A 22790-nucleotide genomic window follows, 5' to 3' on the forward strand; every position below is an offset into this window, starting at 1 on the left:
AATTAATTTATGAAGTGTGCTTACTAAAGCAGCGGTGACCACCCTGTGGCTATAAGATGCATCTCTCACCTTTGACAGTAATCTAGAGACCTACAAGCCAGAGGTAAAGGTAGCCATGCTAACTGCTTAAATATACCACCAAAGGCTATTATTTTTTAACACAACAGGGTCATGTGATAAGGAAAATATTGGTTGAAATAACCACTTGATAATCTATTATATTACCAAGGGACAACTGCAAGAATATTGATGTTGTATACCCACTGTCAACCCTGCATTATGGGATTGTATACTTCATTAGACATACAGAGCATTTTTAGAATAGATTTTAATTCATTATTGCAAAAGTGTACACCAAAATATACACAAATGCGGGCAGTTATACAAACACATTCTCTCGTGCACACACTTCTAGAAACACACATACACGCTTCAAGCTTTAGAAACATAGACAAAAATCCGTCCATCTCACACTATTGGATCTAAACCTCTTCACCTTTCTTCCACGCAGAGGTGAAATTTTAATATTCTGCCAAGAGTTTTTGTTGTTCTCCTCCTCTTCCTCTAGAGATGAAGTTGTGTTGTTTTGAGGTCCCTTTGAAAATTCTAATTTTTGCCTCAGCACTGGGGTTGAGTACGTCATCCCAACCTCCACCAAGCCTCCTGCTGCCAACACACACTGTGTGAGATGAAGGACGGACATGAGCAGTATCTGCATGTTAAGGTCTTTGAGGCACTTCCTAGAGGCTGGGTGTGTCAAAGGTGGCACCCACCATAGTAACAATATATCGAAGCGATAATATATGACACACAAGGTCTGTGTTCATGTTCATTGACACAGTGCAGCTCATTTCTGTCAACGCGTAGCTAGAAAGACATCCTCTTTGCCCCATGAGAGACCAATGGCACAAAGTTTGTCATTCATATGGCAAAGTGGCACAGAGTGCCCATATGGCTTTTCAAGTCCTATCCAACACTCTGTGGCAAGATGAATCAAAGTTCAATTTACAGTGGATCCTCTGGATATTTGCATATTCATTATTTATTGATTATCCTGTTAATTTGGAAGACACAGAAATAAAATGACTGCCAGAAGTTCTTCATAGATTGGGGTATCATTATTTGCAATGCCTTGAGGTAATACACTCACAACCCCCCATCCCTCTGAGTGCAAATGGTGTCATGAGGCCTTGTTGTGTACCCCTGAACTGTGTCTTCCTTACTCCACATTGTTGCTGGCTGAGCAGGGGATGTTGAGTGTCTGTGCTGACACTGAGATGCCCTCCTGATCCACTGGGCTCTGGTAATCAGATGTCAAATCTTGGTCTATGAGTGGCATCTGCAAGGAAGTCAGTGTGAAAGAACTGACTGGACCCTTCTTTAAACACTGAGAGTAAAAGCCCAGCAGAATATCCAGTTTGTCCTCGATTGACTGCACCTGTATAAAAAATGGAAATTCAAGATAGACACTGAATGCCTAATTGCGTAAATAAATGCAAATGAGACATACTGCAAACCTTTATCTACATAATGGAAGTATTGCAGAATGAACAAAAATAGACATTTTTTGTATCACTTAATCTTTTTGTTTACATTGTGTCTCTTGGAATCGCATTCTTAATACACAGGGGTGCACAATCCTACAGCACAATTGGCCTTCAAGGCACCCTTATCCCCAAGGGCTCTATGGTGCTGCCACAACTGCTCTCAACAAGCATGTCTATATACAGTACTGTGCAAAGTTTTAGGCAGGCATGGAAAAAAATGAAATGCTTTAAAGTAAAAATGTTTTCAAAAATAGACATGTTCATTTATTTTTGTCATTTAACAAAATGCTACAGAATAAAAATCTAAAATAAATCATTATTTTGGTGTGACCGCCATTTGCCTTCAAAACAGCATCGATTCTTCTAGGTAAAATCGCACACTTTTTCAGGAACCTGGCAGGTAGGTTATTACAAACATTTTGGAGAACTAACCACAATTATGTGGATTTAGGCAGCCTCAGTTGCTTCGCTTCTCATGTAATCCCAGACAGATTTACTGATTTTGAGATCAGGGCTCTGTGGGGGCCATATCATTGTAAGAAATGAAGAGTGCCTTGAAAATGTGATACTACATTTTATGCATAATGCTTTTGGAAGACTTGGGTTTCTGTAAGGTGAGATATCTGGTTTTACAATGTAAGGTCATTTGCACTACAAAAGGTTTGGAACTCCCAACAGAGATGGAATACCCCCTAGGGGATCAGATAGCTGAAGCAGAAGATGAATTTTAACTTAGATGTGTGTGTATTTTCTGTCTCCTCCATAATTGGGCCATGCAGTAAATCTCTGGAAAGAGGGGTCGGGTGAGGTACAAGGAATTCTGGAATGGCTAGTTAGAAAAGAGAGCGCAGTGAACAGAAGTGTTCTGGGTCAGGAGACTCAGAACAAAGCTATGAGCTGACAGAGGTTTCCCGATAATGTGCTTAAGTATCCCTTTTGTTTTGTATTATTATCACGTTTTGTGTATGTTATATGTTTTATAACCTGTAACAGTGACCTACTTCAATATAAATATACATGTTTCTATACGCATGTATTTGTGCTTCGTCACACATTCCCCAAAATAACCCTGTAAGAGGGTCATCATTTCTTACACCATCACTTCCAGGACCCACAGTAGATGGGTGCACCAGGGTCAAACTGTTTTCTGCCAATGCTGGGCTCATGACACTGCTGGACATCGTCCGACCTTGAAGGGAAGTAAGCATGATGTGTCTTTCATCTGCTGCACTGCAAGTTTCCTTGTCTGACCATTGCCAGTTTTTTTTAAAAGAGCTTGGACAGAACATCTGGCATCACCTTGTATTATTATGGGGTCAGGTGAGGAAACCAGTACGCAGGGATAGGGGTGATGTGTATAGCCTAATATAGGCAAAGTCCAACAACATGTACCAGAACGAGAGCAGCCAGGTAGCAAGCGAGGTCTGGCAACAGGTATCAAGTCCAGAGTATCCAGGTATCAGGCAGGATACGGCAACAGGTATCAGGTAAGCGTAGTCAGGTAGCAAGCAAGGTTCAGCAACAGGTATCAGGTAAGAGTAATCAGGTAACAAGCAGGGTCCGGCAACAGGTATCAGGTAGTAAGTAATCATCAAGGACAAGGTAACACAGGGAGCTTAACCGTTAAAACAACCGAGCACTGAATGAGTGTCAGTGCTCGGCTTTTAAATGTGCCGCTTCCCCAGACCCCGCCCCCTGCAGTGCCGGTGTCCAATGGACATTCCGGCGTCTCCATGGAGGAATGAGAGAGGAAGGGGGGCGTGACGTGCACCATGCACGTCCTTCTTTCTGTGGCCGTGCTCGGACACCGTGAGGCATCGGTGCCGTAGTGATCCGGCTCGCCAGGGGGATCGAGGACGTAGGAGGACCGAGGACGTAGGAGGACCGAGGAGGTAAGTGCCGGGTACCCCCTAGTCGCGGTTACTCAGGAGACATGCTGCGTACGGGGCCGTGACACCTTGCTTGCCTTAAACCCAGGGCAATAAGGCAGCACTTCCCAATCGAGGGACTGAAAGCAACATCATTTTGCCCTAAATTGAATTTAGGACACTTCTGGTGAAATCCTCTCCCCAATCCACCATTTTGGCGGAAGTTCCTGCCAGATTATGTCCGCTGAGATGATGATGAAGATTGAAGAGAAGATAGAAGATGAAGAAGATGCGGAAGCAGTCGGCAGAAGCTAAAGTGGTCGGCAAAAGCATGAGAGAGAGAATAAACGAGAATGAGAGTGTGAGAGAATGAGTGACTGAGCAACAAATTTCGTTCCCGAATTAAAAAAGCTCGGGCGAACTGAATGTGTAAGGAACCTAATTTGTTGCCACACTTGCACATGTCTAATACATAGTATTTGGCAATCCTAAGGAAATCATGCATACAAATCGGTTCTGGCATTTGGACCTTTGTTTGCTGCTGTAAATTCTCATTTTTAGCTAAACCACTTGCACTCGCAGCTTAGCTAATAGATCAAACTGACAAATTCACATATACAGGATTTTGTATGATTCTGACACTAGAAACAGTTACATGATCAGGTTTATTTAAAAATAAAACGTTATTTTGGTGTAAAGTTTGAAAATTGGTCTTATCAACAAACAACAAACATATGCTGACATAATCACTTTTCAAACTTTGTTCCAGAATTGACCTGCTTAATTTGCATTGAATCCTTTGATTAATTAACAATACCAGAATCCTTTATCAGAATGATGCATCTATCTGCAACTGGTAATCGAAGTGAGTGTTGTGCTAATTCACTGTAGAGGAATACAAGGATTTTGTGGCCCAATAGCATATATTCTGGTATTCTGCTGCTTTGAGAAAGTTATTATCATCACAGTTAAAGACAACCTAATAAAACCAGTTACTTACAGGGAAAGTATGTGTAAATAAAAGATAACTTATAAATAGGAAAACATAAACAGATAGATGGACCTGGCTGGAAAACCACTGAGAAATGTATTTACCCCACTGGTGTAAGTTCCTGATACCATATACCAATTAAAGCGGGTGTCGCGTAGTGATTGTATCTGATAATCAACTATAATTTTGTATTTATAGATACGTCTCAGAAAAATATGCCTTTCAGGTGTATTTAATCACCTACTGTGTATCAGAACACTTATATTTTAAGTAATGCCAGGATCCCAGGAGAGGAAATTGCACAGGGGTGGTCCACGTAATCTGGAACCATACTGCTAGGCAGACAAGAAGATGCCAGGACTGGGTCAGGAAACCAAAAATCAGAAGCGTCGCACAGAATCACGAACCAATACAGTCCAATGGGAAGACAGGTCAATACCTTCAAAGCACAGTGTAAAAGTATACACCAAACAAAAGCAACGATTCAGGAGAAGGCACAGCGTTTTATAGGCAACTTCCGGGTTTATCCGAGGTCAACTGGGAGGTGGTGTTGTATCACAGGCAGTCCTCTCACGGGCCCCTCCCATCCTAAAAATGTGTGCACCTCACCTGCCTCTCTACCTTCACCACTCTGCCCATCATGCTCATCTCATCAGCTGCTTCAGCATCTGTTCCTGCAAGAGGAGGCTTCTCTCCCTTCTCTCTGGGCTTTTTCTCAAAAGGGATAGGTCCCCTGCCAATGATTTGATCCACCCTGCAAAGAAGGTCAACATGGATGACCAAAAATATTTGAGCACTCTAGATCTCAAAAACAGAGTAAATGAGTCACATTGGATTCATATGTGCCTGATATTACACACACAGTAGAAGATGGAGCCCATACTGAACATTACAATGTCAGGATAAAGGCCAATCTACAACTTTGACAGTAAAAAATACTTCCTAAAGATGTGCAGGAAATCGCACATTTAATTGTTAATTTGACATTTTTTATTCCTGACCTGTACCTATTAAAACTTGTTCCAGTCCAGTGTACAACAAAGTTACTCAAAGGTGATGTCTTCTTTCAATACCTTTTTACTAATTATTTTGCTTGTCTACAGCTACCATAAATCAGTGCCTCTCTGGCCCCTGTTCCCATCCCCATCTTGTCTAGGAATCTGTACTCCATGTTTGCACTGTAGTGTACCACTGACCGGCACTGTAGGCTCTTAATACGTCCAAGCATGTCCAGGTGTCCAGCAGAGTACTGCTCTATTACATCCTTCACGTCATATGGTCGAAGAGTTTCTTTAAACTTCCTCTTGGCCACAAGGAACTTCAGAATCCTGAAGAAAAGGTATTCCAAGACACATTTTTTAATGTTATTAGTTTTTTTTGCATTCAGTGGTAAAAGTGCCATGTGCAGTGGCGTCGCTACAGGGGGCAAATTTTGTTGCCGAATTGGAAACCACCCATCCAGGGCCGGACTGGCCCACCGGAACACCGGGAGATTTCCCGGTGGGCTGGTCGGTCCAAGGACCGGCACAGCTAGTTTTAAAGCGGGCATAAGACCGCCTCCATGCCGCAGGGCCGGACTATCCCGGTGGCGCCTAATGAAATTAAAGCGGCCGGCGTGCACGCACCGAGCCACCCAGTGGCTGTGCCTCAGCTCTTTGTCCCACCCCTTTTAAGACGTCATATATATTACATTTCCATTATATTAGAGGGCATGCTATCATCACCTAAAGGCTCTGATCAAGGTCTTCACAGTTGGCATTACATCTTCCATGGTTAGATCACTGGCGAATCTCTTCTCATCAGTACTGTCTTCTCCAGCACCCTCTATGGAGAGAGTGTACAGAAAGCGCTTAGCAATGTATCTCTTGCAGTACCTATAGCTACAATTCTTTACTTTGGCCTTTGCACCAGATATCTTTAGCATCTTCATTAGGAAACATATTAAGTTACTTTGATAGGTATCCAAACAAACGAATTTCAATAAATATCCTAGTAAATACTGTAATACAGGGTATTTACAAATGTCATCAAAGGTCAGTACCTAGCTTGTAAGACTGTCAATATAAAAAATGTAGCACCCCTGTCCAGAACAGAAATTACACAAGCGTAGATCTAGTTTACCTGTTTTGTCACTCAATGTGGTGCTCATGGTGGTGGTTCTTGGCTTAAACTAATTCTGGATCTTTCATTTTCAGTGTGAGTGACTCATTTCATGTTCCTTATTGTCCTTTACTCGATCTCAATAGATCTTTTATTCATCTTCTTGTCTGTCATTACACTTACCTTCTGGTTGTGGCTTAGCTTTGAGTCTTAATGATGCTCGGAACCTTGTTCGGTCATTGAAGCTCCAACTTTTCTGCACCTTCGTAGGACTGGGAGTTTCTGCGGAGGCATCTGCTCCTGGTGATAATCGCTCTGGGGGGGCCAGGTACTGTTTGGTGCGTGTGCTTTGTCTTGGAGCACCTGCCCCCCTCATACGATCTTTTAGTCCTACTTTATTACTGGGAAGTAGGAAGAGGATGGAAAAAACATGTCAGTGAAATGACTGGGAACAATGAATTATATACTGTGAGAAGCAGGGAAAGTGTAAAGTTAGGGTTAAAAAACATAAAATAGGTGAGTCTGCTGGGAAGTTTGTGGCAAGGCGGGTTTCATTGAAGGTGACAAGACAGAGAACACACATAGTTTTTCAAGTCAGTAGGAAAAGACAAGGGGGCTTAGGCACTATTTGATTGGAATACCCTCTTAAGAGAGCACATGTTTTTAGCCCCTACAAAATAATCCCAGCCTATGGGGTTCATCAAAGCTATCAGTAAGATGTGATCATTTTATCCTAACCAATAATACCTGAGATTTCTGTCAGGATTCATGCAGTCTCAGGGAAAAACTACTTAGACGAGATGTAGGTTCTCAGTATGGAGAAAAAGACAAGTGATAAAATACACAGCCATGGCTGTATCCTCTGTCAATCCCAGATTTTAATACAAAGCTGAGACAAGTGCTACAGGGTGAGCATGTTTTAATTGCTGCTGAAGGTTTAGTTGCTCTGGAGTTGGCACTTGGCCTCTTTCCCCGCTTCTCTGTGCAATTTTAGTGCATATCCAAAGTGGAAGCTTTCTACCCCACTATAAAAATGGACTGTGCCTATTATAAATAAGGACAAACACATGATTTTTTTTTCAAAGTGAAAGAATCAGTTTTAGTTTTTTGTTGTTGTTGTGGTGAATTAAGTTCACAGCTTTATAACTTGTCTTTTTTTTAACCATAATGAGTAGCAGTGCTTCGTTGTCAGATAAACTATTTTTGAGAACAGTTTAAATGCATCTACTGAAGCAGAACTTGACCTACTTCAGACAACAAGCTGCTAACCCAAGTTTGACCAAAATCCCACCTTCCACCAAGGAAAAACATTAGGCTGCCCAACCCAGTTAGAAAGCACCTCCACATCTACTGATGCACATGCTTTAAAAAACAGGTGATCCAGCAACATCTCATTCCTCTACTGCCATTCTACAACATTTCATTCCTTTACTAAGATGTTTGGAGAGGAACATAGCTGCATGCACATACAATTTGAAATCGCTTAACCTTTTTACTGCCAGAGATGCCTTCAGGTACCTCACAGACTCCCAAGGCAATGAAAACGGTTAATGGAATGCAGGCAAGCCTCGCCTTTTAACCCTTTTTGCACCACAATGTTAGCGTTATTGTTGTTAATAATAATACTAATATTTTGGAATAATAAGTTATGCAGTCTTGCTCATAATGGTGCCCAAAGGCTTAAGCAAAAAAACACAAATAACTTGCAGATTTCCGGTGAGGCATTATAATGCAACCATACACAACAATATGTCTTTGAGGTCTATGTCTCAAGGTGAAATCACTAAACTCGAATTGTACATCTCAGTTCCAAGAGTTAACTAGACAGGACACAAACAGTGTTTTTCATTATAAAAATAGGTATGATTTTACATGAAGGTATGCATCCCTTGATCATTCTCATTACATAGACCACTTAACGAGGATTCCATTGGTCAGATGGTGGGAGTTGTGCATCTCAAGTCCTCACCCTTCTGACAAAAGAACCCACACCGCACTGGAGAACAGGCTGGTCTCCTGTCTGCCCACGTGTTTAAAAAGGGCACACACATGCAGATTGTCTCATTCCAGCAGGTGGATACCTGGGCCTCCAGCCAGCATACAGCCGAAAGACGCTTCGTTTATTACTGTAAAGAGGTCATGGTTTTATTAAATATAGTTTTGTCTCATGAGGGAAGACAACAAAAGCTAATATTAAACCATTCTTTAGCGGTGCTGCAACTGCTTCCAACTTTATCAACAATATACACGTTATATGCCCCTACAGGTTGGAGAAAAGTATGTATAAACAAATTATTAAATAAATCTGTCTATACGCATTGGTTTGTGATAGAGCGTAGAATGAGAAAAACCATCTCATAGAGTGCTGGCATAATTTAGCAAATAAATAAAACAACCTTGACAAAAACATACAGCTTGTAAGTAGAACCCACAGAGTTCAGGAGTGAGGGACTTAACAGATACCTCTCATTGTGCTTTGAGCTGACGTAAGGAAGGATAGGGTCACACAGCTAGGTGATTAGTGAAGTTGTGAAGGAAAAAAGGCGTGGAACTCAAGGAGAAGATATCAACACCAACAAAACACAAAAACAAGAAATTACAGTGGCAGAGGGGCCAGCAGTGTACTGTGTATGTCTCCAAATTAGATCAGTGCTAACAATAGCTAAAGTATACCAATGGCCAAACCCAAAATGCTGGTTGGTCTTGGTGCAGTCTCTTGGAGAGTAAATTGCACTATGGGCAGACTATCTCTGAACGATGGAGAGTAAGACAGTCTCAAAGCAAATATTAATTGAAAATCGATAAGACAACACAAAGGAACATTATACGGGTTTAATTTGAAGACAGGTAGAATACTATTATCATAACTAACTTACTTTCTAGGTTTGATTAGAACATACACACATCAATGTATGCAAGAATGTGTACACACACATACTACAACTAGCATTTGTAAATCCATTTTTATTGAAAATAAGTTTCAATCTTCACCTTGACCATATTAACATATCACACGTTGTACAAGAGTATCTATCTACAAATATATCACATAGCAGTATATTGCAGACCCCTCTGCCACTGAGAAGACATTCAGGCCAACAGTGAAACTTGTGATGTGGGAGGGGGCCCCTACCTTTCCCCTGCATATAAAGGGGGTGCCGCAGATTTCACAGTGGAAGGGGCAGGATGATAACGAGGAGACCCCTGACAGAGCCTAACCCCTCCATTTCGGCTGCGCGTTCGATGCCAGGTATCAAACAAAAGGAGCAGCTCTCTGAAGGGGGTATATACAAATATGTAATGAGATATTAAGCCTTTGGATTTCGCAATAGGAAAGGTGACCACGGAAAAGGAATTTCTTTTGGTTCCTCTAATGACAAACTAGTTCAGTCTTGGTATTGTGGAATGCAGAGTGTGTGCTTACTTTATTTCTAATAAAATCACTGATGCAGTGTTTATTAGAGCTACCTGTCAGCTTTCCCTCAAGAAGTCATATAAATGATCTAGCAGTTTATATATCACTCTATAAGCTGTGTCAGCTAAAATGTTTTTCATATGTGTGGTGATAGGGGGCTGGTTCATACAGTTCTGTACTAAAATATCAGAACATTGCAGCCGTGTATATCTAAAAAAAAAAATCATGTTTGTTCAGGTGTTCAAACTGCAATGGAATAACTGTGACATTGGACTGGGAGAATTTCAGGGGAAATCTAGGCACACAGGAAGCCTGCTGCTCTTTATAGTGGGAGGATAACAGGGTCTTGAGGCCCTTTTTGCATTATTCTAATATTAATTGGAGGATCAGGTGAGAGGAAGTCAACAGAAGCGTCTGCCCAAACCACGACACTTTCACTGATGTCCTCTCCCCTAATCGGAGGATCGAAGGAGAGGATGTCAGTGAAACCACCACTGATTTGTCTGCAGTTCACCTTAGGGCAAAATCCTGGAGCTTTTGGTGACATTGCCTCTGTCGATTGGATTTCATCCGCATCCGGGCAGACATAAACTGGCGTGAACTTCTCCCAAAATGCTGGCGCTTCCAGTAACGTCCCCTCCCCAAGAGGACTTTACTTTGTCGGACGTTCACTCCAGTTTATGTCTGCCCAGATGCGGATGAATATAGAAGAGAAGATGAAAGACAGAAGATGAAATAAAGAGGATGAAGATGTAGAAGAGGAAGTGGTCGGCAGAGAAGGTAGTGAAACATTTAGAAAAGGTTTAGAGAGAGTGTGTGAGTGAAAGGTCCCACACATTTTTTATGAAAATTAGCTTTTCGCTTGGGTTTTTGTACACTTTGTGGGGGTCTGGCCTCGTTTTCGTGGCTTTGTAGGAATCACAGCATTTGCCAAATTTCAGTAAATTTGCAATTTGTACGAATTTGAATACACAAGTCTACCCCCTGATAATGTCATGTTGATATAGTTGGGGTCCACACGTTTTCTACTTTTTCTACTATTTCTTTATTGATTTTATTTTTCATTGTAATCTCACTCTATGCACCTCACACAGTAATCTGCAAGCAGGATTCTTCAGCAATGTGTTCTTGATCATGATATGTATAATAAGTGGCTGGTGGTCATCTGGGTCTTTATCAGACAGACTGATACAGATGGTATCAATGCTAAGGACATACCAAATGGACCATGGACCCCCCTGTCCATGCTAGTGATAACATACTATTACATCGTAGTGGTCATTGCACCCACTTTTGAGAGGACGTAACAGTACGTTCTAAGGTCATAAAGATGTTAAACAAAAAGCAGAATTTTTAAACCTGTACTTTGAATTTGCAAACACCTCGATGATAAAAGAACTGCTTTGTAACTTTATACTATGAATTTTGAGGAGCATCATATGCAAGGTTTAGTTACAGCTTGGTTGGCCAGTGTTGATTTAGGATCAATATCTGGCTAGCCTCTCACTCATACAGAAAGAAGGAGCTGAAGCTGTTGTAGTTTAGCCTGGCTCGTGGCTTAGCTTACTAGACAGCTTGCCCACCTCTACCTATGTGAAATAACCCAAATCCATGGCTCTCAGACTGTGCACAATACATATGTGTTTATGAGACAGTAGACTTTATTCAGTAGGGGCACTGCAGCAACTCAAAATGTTTCATCTCATAGTATCAGCTTCAGCTTTTTTCAGAATTAAGGCCCAATCCCAGCATTTTTTTCCTGGAAGAAGAGTCATGTAGGTCCTTAATATTTCACTGTTAATGAGGTGAGATGAAATGTTTCCACTCACCACAATCCTCTCATTTGTGAACGAACTCCAAAAAAGGTACTATCTGAAATGCTTAAAAAAACCAAGATAACCAGATAATGCTTTACAGAACTAAAATGTCAGAACCGTTAAAAGCCAGTGCTGGGTGGGAGTTTGTCCTATTTTGGTTATAAGTAACACACATCTAGTATTAAGTCCAAAAGAAGGGAACCCCTTCATGTTCTTATTAACGCAAAGCTCACCTAAAGGAAGGCAGGATACTGTCATAATAATACCATGTTGCTGTGAGGTAGGAACGGCTTGCATCAGTAGAATACAAACGCCAGGCAGCCTTAAAAGAGAGAGAGAGAGAGAGAGAGAGGCATAAATTATCACTGAAGGGACAGTTACATCATTAAAGTCAGAAAACCTTCTATGTAATCAGCTGCAATGTTCCCAGTTAGATATGATACTCAGATCATGTTCATGCTAAATTTTGGAGCCAGAGAGACACATGAGTAGAGTTTAAAATCAAATGGCACAACATTAGGAGCTATAATGTTATAATCTAGATAGCATTTTGACTGCAAAGCCTTAGATGGGTTGAGTCATGTAACTTTCTTAGGGGTCTGCATGGAGACAGTATTTCTCGTGCCTGCGATGTAAACCTAGGAAGCACTTGTGGCATTCTGTATTCATATTATAGCATACCGCACCGGTTCCCCAATTCAGCGTCATTGGTCAGATTTCTATGTCGGGTCTGGCAGGGGGTATTTAGCTCAGCACTGATGAATGACCATGCAGTTTTCCACTAATTGGTGAGGAAGTGGATCTGTTTTCTATCAATGTCAAGATACTGTGCTCCTTCTCCCCTCTCTTCGGCTGGATTTTAACAGTTCCCAGCATGCTTGGATCTTCCCCCCAGGTATAACACCCTCCAAAGACAGCCAGCTTAATATTTATATAACCAGCCGTGGCCAGAAGTTGAGGAGGGGGAACAACCTGGACTCTTTTGTTTTGATGTGAATATAAATACCAGCCATAGCAACACTGTACTCTTTCCTAAATATTATGGCTCGGATCATCCAACTCACCAAGATTAAAGACATCCATGCTGAATCAAGAAATGTATTACAAAATATGTACAAAGTACAATCTTTTTTATATTCACACCATCTATCTTATTTTTACAGATATTGTCAAATAGCACCAATGTAATATCTCTCTAAACTTTCATAGCTTACTGGATGGAAGATGTTAGGAAAACAAGACTTTTTCCCTATGAGCTAAACAAGAGTGTGTTCAGAAAAGTTCCAAAATATATTTATTACCTTTCTGTATTAGCCTTGACTGCTCAGGCAAGTAACGTGTCCTATGAAGCCACCACTCTGCATGAAGAACGTTCTCCCATATATTTCTACAGAGCCTGTCACCCTTCAGAATTCTAGTCTGACCTCATGTTTTGACACATTCCTTCCATTAAATATGCTTCTCTCTGCTAGTATGCTAACACTCTCATGCATGTGAATGTTTCTACAATATATCTTCCTTTGCGTCTCCAGTGTGGACATTTCAATATTTCTTTGGAATTTTCTGATGTTTTTTTATGATGTAACGTAGCCTGTGTAGCGTTTCAATAGCTCTGGATTTGCTTCTAATTTGTATTCACTCTCCTGGAATCTCTCTTTCTATATGATCTCACCTGGATAAGGTTTGCTGCTGGAGTCCTCCGTTTTTCAAAATGTTTCTGCCGATGCTGCTCCTGTACTTTCAGAGCGAAGCCAGATCCCAGAATACCCTGTTAAAGCACAGAATCTGTGGGTAACACAGCAATACCCTCAACCATCTTCTGCACCTTTTAGCCCAAAGTATTTCCAGGTGTCCATAACCAATTCACAGTCTAAACTGTACTTATTTCACCCATAAGTTTAATAAGGAATGATCAAGTGTTACTCACTGCAGGAAGGGCAAAGAAAGAGATGCCCAAAAGTGCAAAGCCAGCAGCAAGGACTCTTCCAAGCCACGTACGTGGAGTCTTATCACCATAACCAATCGTGGTCAGGGTTATCTGAGAATCAAGAGAGAAATGATGAAAAACACAAAAGAACTATCGTAATAGCTTTAGACGATACAAAAAGAAACAAATAAATCATTATATGCATGTGTATTGGTTAAAATACATAACATATTTATTTAAAAAAACATCTATTGTACAATAAGTAGATTTGACTCTCTATTAGATGTATACACAAGATTGACCAGTGCAACATCTTATTAATGAATTTTAGCAACTTAGTCTGCTACCCTGTTTGTAAAGAACATTGTCTTATGCAGAAGGTGACACCTCTACTCTCAACTCCTAACTCCTAAAAAAAATAAGGTGCCCTCATGGGTCTCATTAGATCTACCACGTATGGTATTAGTAAATCATACTTCCCCAGGCGGGTATCAGCTGAAACTGTAGTTTCAATAAACTGATGTAAAAATCAATAACTGCAAAAATAAGTAACACTTACTGAATTTAATAAATAGAATCAGATAATTTAGCTATATCCGTCTCAATAGTGCCGGATACACATTTTAAAAATTGTCTTTTCAACCAAGTTTTCTTACGAGTCATCGACAGGGTTCCTGCAGAGAAATGCTACAACTCCCATTCAAGTTTCAAAATCTTTGCAGACCATGTCAATTAAACAAAAATACCCTTTCTAAAAGCTAAATAGTGTTTGCAGTGTTCTTCCTGAAGAAGAAATGGAAAAAAGTCAGAGCATTACTTGCGCACTTTTTTTGGAAGAATCCCTGACAGGCAAAGGCTTACTTCAATTTGCTTCTAAAAATAAAATAATGACTTCCATTTTCAAACACCAAAGAAAGCCATATTGTAATGTGATCTCTCTCAATATTACAAAATCCTCTGGTCACAAGGAAGCTACTTCCACTATTTCTGAGACCAGTGGACTGTGGGGTGAAGCTTATTTTTAGAGCCATGGTTGAAAACTGCTATGGAGCAAAAATTAATTCTTGAGATGGCAAAATAAGTAGATCAAGTAAAATATAAAAAAATTCCCACAGTGGCCACGGCCCATCCAACTTACCGTTCCCCACCAAAGAGAGTCTGCGTATGTTGAAAACTGGTTATTGGAATCCTTCTCTGCCAGATACACCAGGAAGGAGGCAAATATAAGCACCAGGAAACCAATATACCAGGCAGTGATCAGCTCCTGGAGGGTGACAGAGAGATGTTGTTCCACCATATATAAGGAAAGATACATTAAAGTCCTGTGGCAATGGCCCACCTTATCTAAACAAAGCACCATCAAGTCATGTAGCAATACTCCTCTCAGGGCCGGCCCGACAATGGACAATTTGCTCCCGGCAAAAGCTCAACTAATAAATTGAGCAACAGAGTCTCTGGACAGATTTTCTCTATATTTAGTTGGTATGGAAGGACATACTTGGACCCATGATATACCAATAAATGCACTTGCTCACTTGATGGTGCAGTTATGTCCTCCATATAAGAGACCAGACTAGGAGATAAAGGGTTAGACCTTTATGGAGGCTTCCACATATATGCTGCCTAATTCTGGCTATGATCTGCCAATCTTTCCACTCTCTCCCCACCAATTTTAAGCATCTCCCACATTTTTGCTCATGTTCCAGGCATGAAACATTGACAGTCCAACATTGTTTCATATGTATGTTATTTTAGCGATCCTTTCTCATATTGTTACATTAATATTATTGTATTATTGGTATACAACAGCTTTACAGCAACCATTCGATTACATGTGTTTTGTTATCTATTTTAATGGTTCCATATATGCCCCCAATGGAGTGGCAAATGTTTAAAGTACATATTATGTTTTTGTGTACTAGAGGGTTCCACATAGCACTGTTTTATTGGTTACCCTAACAGCTTACCTTGCTATGAGCATACACCACGGACCCCAACAATTTCCAGGTGCCACCACGCCGGTCCATACGCACCATGCGCAGGATCTGGAGGAATCTCATGCTACGCAGGGCCGATGTTGCAAAGATGTTACCCTGAGTGCCAGCCGCAATGACAGCAAGAGAGGCCACCAGAACGATAAAATCTAAAGGTTAAGAGAAGAGAGGTTTTATTTTGGTGCAGATAATCCTTGCACAAGGTTGATCTCCATGTCTCCTCTTGAGAAATATCAAGAAAATCTAGAGAAAGATCCAATAAAAAATTTCAATTGCAAATGGCTGAATTGATACAAATGATCAAATGCAGTCTTGTTCAAAAACACAAGGGGGTCACTGGGTGCTTCATTGTTTTTCCCCTCTGCATGCTTCAGGGTGGCTGACTGATGTATTCAGGGTGAATCCAGTTTTTCTCTGAATTTGTATATGGAGGGTAGGCAGCAAAATAAACTAGCTCTTTTCCCTTAGAAGATGTGCTGCTGGAGGTAATAACAACCTCACCAGGAGGTGGCAACTCTGGGGTGAAAAGTTCAAAGCTGGCTGGTGTTCCAACTTAGAGTAGCTTGACTATTTCTCCAGTATGTCCATAAATATAAAAATATGTAAATTTTCTGAATAATCATTGGGATTTAATTTTGGTAGTACTATTACAAAACAGTACTATATTATACTATACTATTACAAAACAGTAATCACACCCATCACAATGTTATTATGTAATACTAATAATTAATAATATTAATAATATAATTAATAACCCATAAAAAAACAAAATAATTTATTGTTATATATTCAAAACTCCTACAATATTTTTAGCCTGTACACGTTGGATCTGTGATTTTATTTTCACTGTATTATGTAGCTCAGAGTGTAAGCTCCTCTGTTATGGACGTATTCCTTTTATTATCCATATGGTGTATCTTTTGTGTTTCTGCAGTCTTTTTGGTGAGGGAGGGTGATATTGCTCTCCGGTAGTCTAGAGGAGCAGTGACACTCATTGTTTAAATATTGCTGAACGCTCTCTTTTTCCCTTACACAATCCATCTATTACCTGTGACAGTGCTAGCTCGGCAATATCTCCACATACCCACCCATTTATATCTCCCTCTACCACTACAATGGAAGACAGGACCCCATTCTGCAGCTGTTCTGCTGACGGGGAATACAGAGAGGAAAAAAAGGCTTTGTCCCTTTGGAATTGTAACATCTGGAGATGGAGTGAAAGGCAAAGGAAAACATTTACAAAGATAAAGGAGTAGAAAAACCAGACGCAAAGGGAAAAATGCATACAGATTCAGAACTCACAGAAGCATTAGCATTAGTTTTTGGTTCTCAATTGCAAATTTAGGGACTTAATCTTTACTAACGGTTCACAAAATCATAAATGTGTGAATGTATAGGGCTTGAGTGTATAATTTGCTACAAGCTGGGCTAGTGAAATCCCATGTGTGGGCCTACAACCTTCTCTTGCAAAATGGATAGACCATATATTTTGATCTATACCTTTGCTAAGAAATTGGTTTGTACACGATAAAAAAGATAAAACGGCACCCTTTACAAAGCACCACACTGTTAGTTCTTCTTAAGAGTGTAAGTGAGATTATAGTCATGACCAAGTGCATTTTTGTCTATAGTCACTTCACTGTGGAGAGAGAAGTATCTATTATTATTATTATCTTCTGAAGCTGAGTCAAAGTGGGGTTTTTGTCCTTAATCTCTACATAACTGCAACAGAGCTATTGACCAATTCAATCCTTAACATAACAATTACTCCTCGTTGCAATTGGGATTCCAATTCATCCCAAAGGTGTTTAATGGCGTTAACCTATGCAACCATGTCTTTATGGACATTGCTTAGTGCACAGAGGCATTGCTGGAACAGGAAAGGGCCTTCCACAAACTAGTGCCACAATATTGGAAGCATACAATTGTCTAAAACGTCTTAGTATTCTGTAGTATTAACATTACCCTTTAACTCTCACTTGAACCAAGGTGCCTAGCCCAAACCCTGAAAAACTGCCCCAGAACATTATCATTCCTCCACCAAACTTTAGAGTAGGCACTATGCATTAAGTTAAGTAGTGTTCTCCTGGCATCCACCAAATCCCAGGCTCGTCCATCAGACGTCCAGATAGTGAATGATGATTGATCACTCCAGAGAACATGCTTCCACTCATCCAGAATCCAATGCTTTACACCACTCCAGCCGCCGCTTGGCATTGTGCATACTGATCTTGTGTGCAGCTGCTCTGCCATGGAAGCCCATATCATAAAGCTCCCTTTGCACAGTTCTTGTGCTGATGTTGAGGGTACAGAGGACACCCAATTTTTACATGCCATCTGCTTCACTCCCTGCTGCCTTTTCAAGGAGTGGTTATAGCACCAGACAGTCCCTGATTGTGGTGGTTTTGTGAGTGAGTTGTGTCTTCTCCACAAAAAAAACTGTGTTATTAAATCCTTACCAATGACACAGAAAGGCTTCCTGGCAAATCTGAGACGTCCTTTCCAGCCTCGGTAACGGCAGCAGCATCCAGCGGACCAGATCCGGATTATATACTCCATGCCAAACACCACTATCATCACAAATTCCTGGTATCATAGGAAAATGAGAGGAGGGAAGTTACTCCACAAATCATAAGACATTGTCTCACACCAACACACATGTATTATATGGTTAAGTGTACATCTGGGCCTACTCATAACCACTTCTGAAGCAATCTCAGAGTCAGGTCAAGTATAATGAGAGGTCTTCATGTTCTATATTTGTGTGTGTGTAAAGTTATCTCAGATCACATTGCAATGACTGCTAATAAAAAATGCCTTTCATGTCAGTGGCCCATAGTTTGTCACTCAGATGAATATATGTTTTATATGATAGTCAAGGAATGTTGTAAAGCAATATTAAGTGTGAGGTTTTCTCAGATGACACTGATCCACACTTCCATCACATTGATCTCCCTCTGTTGGGAAGGTCTAGTTTCCAAAACATCAGCAATGTATCTTTTGTTATCTCCAGCACCTTTCCAAAAACAAAGTCAACTGTGCTTAATCAAAGGAGAGACACCAAGGACTTCTTAATTTAGACTTCATCTCCGGAGCAAGGACTCCTGACGTCAGCCGATTGTGACACTGGGAGAAAGGGGCATTGAGGCATCAGGAAGGGTAGGAGCATCACAAATTAAACAGGAGCAGGGCTCTACTCAGCACAAATTTTTGATGCACTAACGAAAGTTCTCTTAAAAGGCCTACAAGACCTAGACTGTGAGCTTAAATGGCATTTCCAACATTAAGAATTTTTTTTTCACTATCAAGATGAAAGGAACTTAAATTCAAGATAACATTTTAAAAACATGTAATAATAAATATTTAGTATTCAAGAAAGTCTGTGGCTTTGGCTTAGGCATTCAAACAGTTAAAAACCATCTGGTGTGCCGTCACTGTTAATGAAATCCCAGAAAATGCTAGCCTTCATTTAGAGTAATATTATTGCTAGAAAATAATTGACTCTGTATTGTCAGAGTCATTGAGCGGTTTACATTAATAAGCTTTGCTATTACACGTTCTTTTCCATGATTGTTACACAGTTGTGAAAGGTGAAGCTAGGATATCTGCATTGTTACAAATCCCTAAGGCAGGTGGAGAATACTCATTTGGAAAGGGGAGCGCTATTAAAAAAAAAGTGTGGGGCCAAAACTTGCTATTATTTGTAATATTATTTTTATAACTCAGTTATTAGGAACAGAAATGGGATCCAATCAAAATGGAAAAAGGAATGAACATGGTCTTTTTTAGAATCTGTTCAACTATGTGGGACTGATCCTAAATCGCTGCCAATTTTTTTTATTGCTAGGATTGTGTGCCGCCTTATCAAAACAATTTGCTACTGTGTACAAACAATCCTGAATGTATGACTTTCACCCACTTGAAGCTCTTCATTGTTTAAACCCATTCAGACCTCTTTATACATATCTAAGCTTTAAAAGTTGTCTCTGAATACCAGGAGTTTTGAGGGTTTTAGAGTGATATTCACTAGGTTTAAAAGGCAAAACACAGGTTTAACAAGCTTATAACATTTTATAGTAAGTTGGTTAAACAACCACTTTAACCCTCTGAACCCCCTGATCTCAATATCAGCCGACGCATGGTAGAAAAAAACAGTATATGGTTGATACAAATGTAAAACTATCCATTGAACTCAATGAAAAATGCCTTTATTTCTTATCCAGTTTTTGTAAATTTAGGAGAAGAGGATGGTTCACAGTGTCAAAAGCAGCAGAAAGGTCCAATAGGATTAGGATGAACTAGTGGCCCTTGGGCTTAGCAGTGAGGAGGTCATTAGTAGCGTTAGGGCAATCTAAGTATGCTGAGGGTGGTATCCAGATTGAAGAGAGTCAAGTAAGGAGTTGGAGTCCAGAAACTTAGTTGGGTCTCAACAATTGTTTCAAGAGGCTGGAAGCGAGAGGAAGTAGAGAGATGGGACGGTGGTTGGACAGATTTGTAGAAGATGTAGAAGAGGACGAGGAGTTCAGTAAATGGGAGGGTGTGAGTGAGAGGTATGCAAGGGCAAGAAGGGGACTGTGGGAGCAACGTTGAAGGTGTTGGATTACTGTTCTGTGCAAAGGTTGGAAATGCAAAGAGTGAATAGTGGTTTGGGCTACATCCTCAAGAGCAGATGTAAATTAGTCGAGAATTTCTGAAGATTGAGAGAGCTAAGGTCTCTGGTTAGGCAAGGCCGTTGGGAGAAAAGGGAAGGCGTAGGAGGCAAAGTAAAAGAGCTGGACAGGTGGTCAGAGAGAGGGGAAAGGATAAGTGGAGAAGTTAGTAAGAGAGCACATGCTAGAAAAAAATAAGGTCTAGGGTGTGACCATCATTGCAACTAGGGGAGTTAGTATGCTCTGTACGAATCAAAATAGGAGGTAATGGAAAGACATTTCAAAGCCAGGAGGACAGTATACAATGGACAGCATGGAGCTCAAATGAGGAGACAGAGAGGAATGAAACAGAGGGAATAGGTTGAAAAGTGCAAGGTGGGGGGAGTAGGAAGCCTACACCACCATCCTTGCTATCATCAGGTTTTGGAGTATGAGTAAGGTGGAAGCCATCATGTGAGACAGCAGCGGGAGAGGCAGAGTTACAAGAGCTTAGCAAGGTTTCTGTTAGAGCAAGAAGGTCCAGGGAACCAGAGGTGAAGTGTATGTCTGTTAGGTTGTTAGATACAGAACATGCATTTTATAGAGCAAAGGTAAAGGAGGGAAAGAGGAGTGGCAGGGTATATGTTCTACTTAAAAAAAAATAAATCCTCATCCTATAGTTTAACAATTTATAGACAATATCATTGTCTGTAAATTGCAGGCCAATTTGAATACCTGCTGTTTGATTTTCACTTTTTTATTTTAGTTTTGCTCATCATGGTTTAAATTGTGCTTATGGGTATGTCCACGTTAAATAAACATCTATTCATGCCCGTATAACCCATATATACAATTGGGCTGAACTGAGCAAACTACACTCTGTGCAAGAAGGTGCTTCACCTGGTTCCCCTGGTTTTATCTCTTTGAATGCATTTTAAGTGGTGATGGGAGCTGGCCTAGTAAACAACAGCCTGGCCAACCCACCATATTATGGGGTAACCCCCCTTTTAAACACATTATTACAGTGTACATATGGGCTTTAGAAGTCCACTAATTAACCGTACAGGCATAGTTTAAGAAGCTGTCTCTTTTTTTGCTATTACACCATGTTTAATGGCTAATCTAATAATTTATTTACTCAAAAAAAAAAATCTGCATATAAGGCTGCTCTTTACATGTCCTTACACGTATGTTAAGACCATCTGGTATACCAGGCCAATGCCAGGAGGGCCAATGCATGGTAGTGGCTCCTACCTACCTTTAAAGATACTGCTCAGGCAGCCAAAGTAGTCCTTTAACATGGAACCAACTGATGGATACCTACTATATGGGCTTCATGCTGTAGCATGTGGCTTTGTGCATTCAGTAGACAGTAGCATACCTGTGATTCATTGCTCCGTGGCCTTTAAGTTAGCACTCCAGTGCTGGAACTGACTGGCAGTAAGCATATTATACTCCGGCAAATAGCTGGGATGGAAAAAGGGGCAAATGCATATGGGGAAAGTCTGCAGACTACCACCATGCATTTGCAAGGGAGACACCATGATAATTTCAAGGGAGCTCTCAGCTCTCATATGTGTTAAAGTGCATATAATGGTGAGTGTCCCTTTAAAGTGCCAAGTTTTAACCCCAGGGACACTAAAACGTAAACTTTTTTTTTAAGCATGCAATTTTGCTTCAAAATATTAAGCGGCCAGCTTTGCAATCACATTGCGACAACATATGTTAAATTTAAAAAAAAAAACAGTTCAAGAAAGTTTGTTCAAGACTCCAAAGTGTCCAGCAAACCAAGCTATAAGAGTTATAATCAGTATTTCCAAGACCTATATAACTTAAAACAGTGAGGGTCTGGTGCTTGAAAAGTGGTCTCATCAATATAGAATTCCTGCAGAAAAAATCAATTGGTTGTTAAAATGATAACACAAATTGTGCACCACAATCATTTTATATATAATCCCTAGTGTATAGAGGGGGACAGAGAATAAGAGCTTGTCACAGGATAACTTGCGCTAAAATGCATGTCTTGTTTGTTAAAATTACCATATCTCCATAAATCATAAATCTGAATTGCTGAGCTAAATATTTTAAGCAGTCGCGGTAAAGCATTCCTTGGTTCCTAAGTTTTGGGATCCGGTCTGCTGTGTAAGACTTAGCAGTAAAATGAATATGATAGAGTGAAAGATGATAGCACCTATAGCCAATACATTATCCATACATTTATTTGGACGTTTACCATGACATTTAGATTATAGTGGAAGTTAAAAAAAAAATGCATAAAAAAGAGATAATGGTTCATTGAAGAAGAGAAAGACTTCTCACCAGTATGAAGAGTCCTTTGTTGGCTAAATTATGGAATTCGGGGATTGTGGAAAACACCGAGAGCACCAGACAGCTGAAAACCAGAAAAAATCTGCACCAAAAAAAAAGAATTATAGTTTATTAGATTGACCCTTGTGTATATACAGCATTGCACATCAAACAAAATTACATGTGTATATAT

General features: G+C 40.3%; 1 protein-coding gene across 1 annotated transcript in view; it reads right to left on the reverse strand.

Annotated features, from left to right (window-relative positions):
* Positions 1 to 1219: 1219 nt before the first annotated feature.
* The window catches only part of LOC149301085 (potassium voltage-gated channel subfamily KQT member 4-like), a 48381-nt gene continuing 26810 nt past the window's right edge, over positions 1220 to 22790 (reverse strand). The window contains exons 2-13 of the mRNA XM_089484566.1: positions 22610 to 22700; positions 18122 to 18248; positions 15633 to 15808; positions 14804 to 14929; positions 13666 to 13776; positions 13411 to 13506; positions 11972 to 12060; positions 6690 to 6907; positions 6131 to 6230; positions 5603 to 5734; positions 5016 to 5160; positions 1220 to 1438 (exon numbers count right to left, since the gene is read on the reverse strand). Of these exons, the coding sequence (XP_089340692.1) occupies positions 1220 to 1438; positions 5016 to 5160; positions 5603 to 5734; positions 6131 to 6230; positions 6690 to 6907; positions 11972 to 12060; positions 13411 to 13506; positions 13666 to 13776; positions 14804 to 14929; positions 15633 to 15808; positions 18122 to 18248; positions 22610 to 22700 (1630 nt within the window). The remainder of the gene's footprint in view (positions 1439 to 5015; positions 5161 to 5602; positions 5735 to 6130; positions 6231 to 6689; positions 6908 to 11971; positions 12061 to 13410; positions 13507 to 13665; positions 13777 to 14803; positions 14930 to 15632; positions 15809 to 18121; positions 18249 to 22609; positions 22701 to 22790) is intronic.

Source organism: Sceloporus occidentalis, unplaced genomic scaffold, assembly GCF_023333645.1.
Source record: "Sceloporus occidentalis isolate IW3139 unplaced genomic scaffold, rSceOcc1.0.p SCAF_22, whole genome shotgun sequence".
NCBI classification, from domain to species: domain Eukaryota; kingdom Metazoa; phylum Chordata; class Lepidosauria; order Squamata; family Phrynosomatidae; genus Sceloporus; species Sceloporus occidentalis.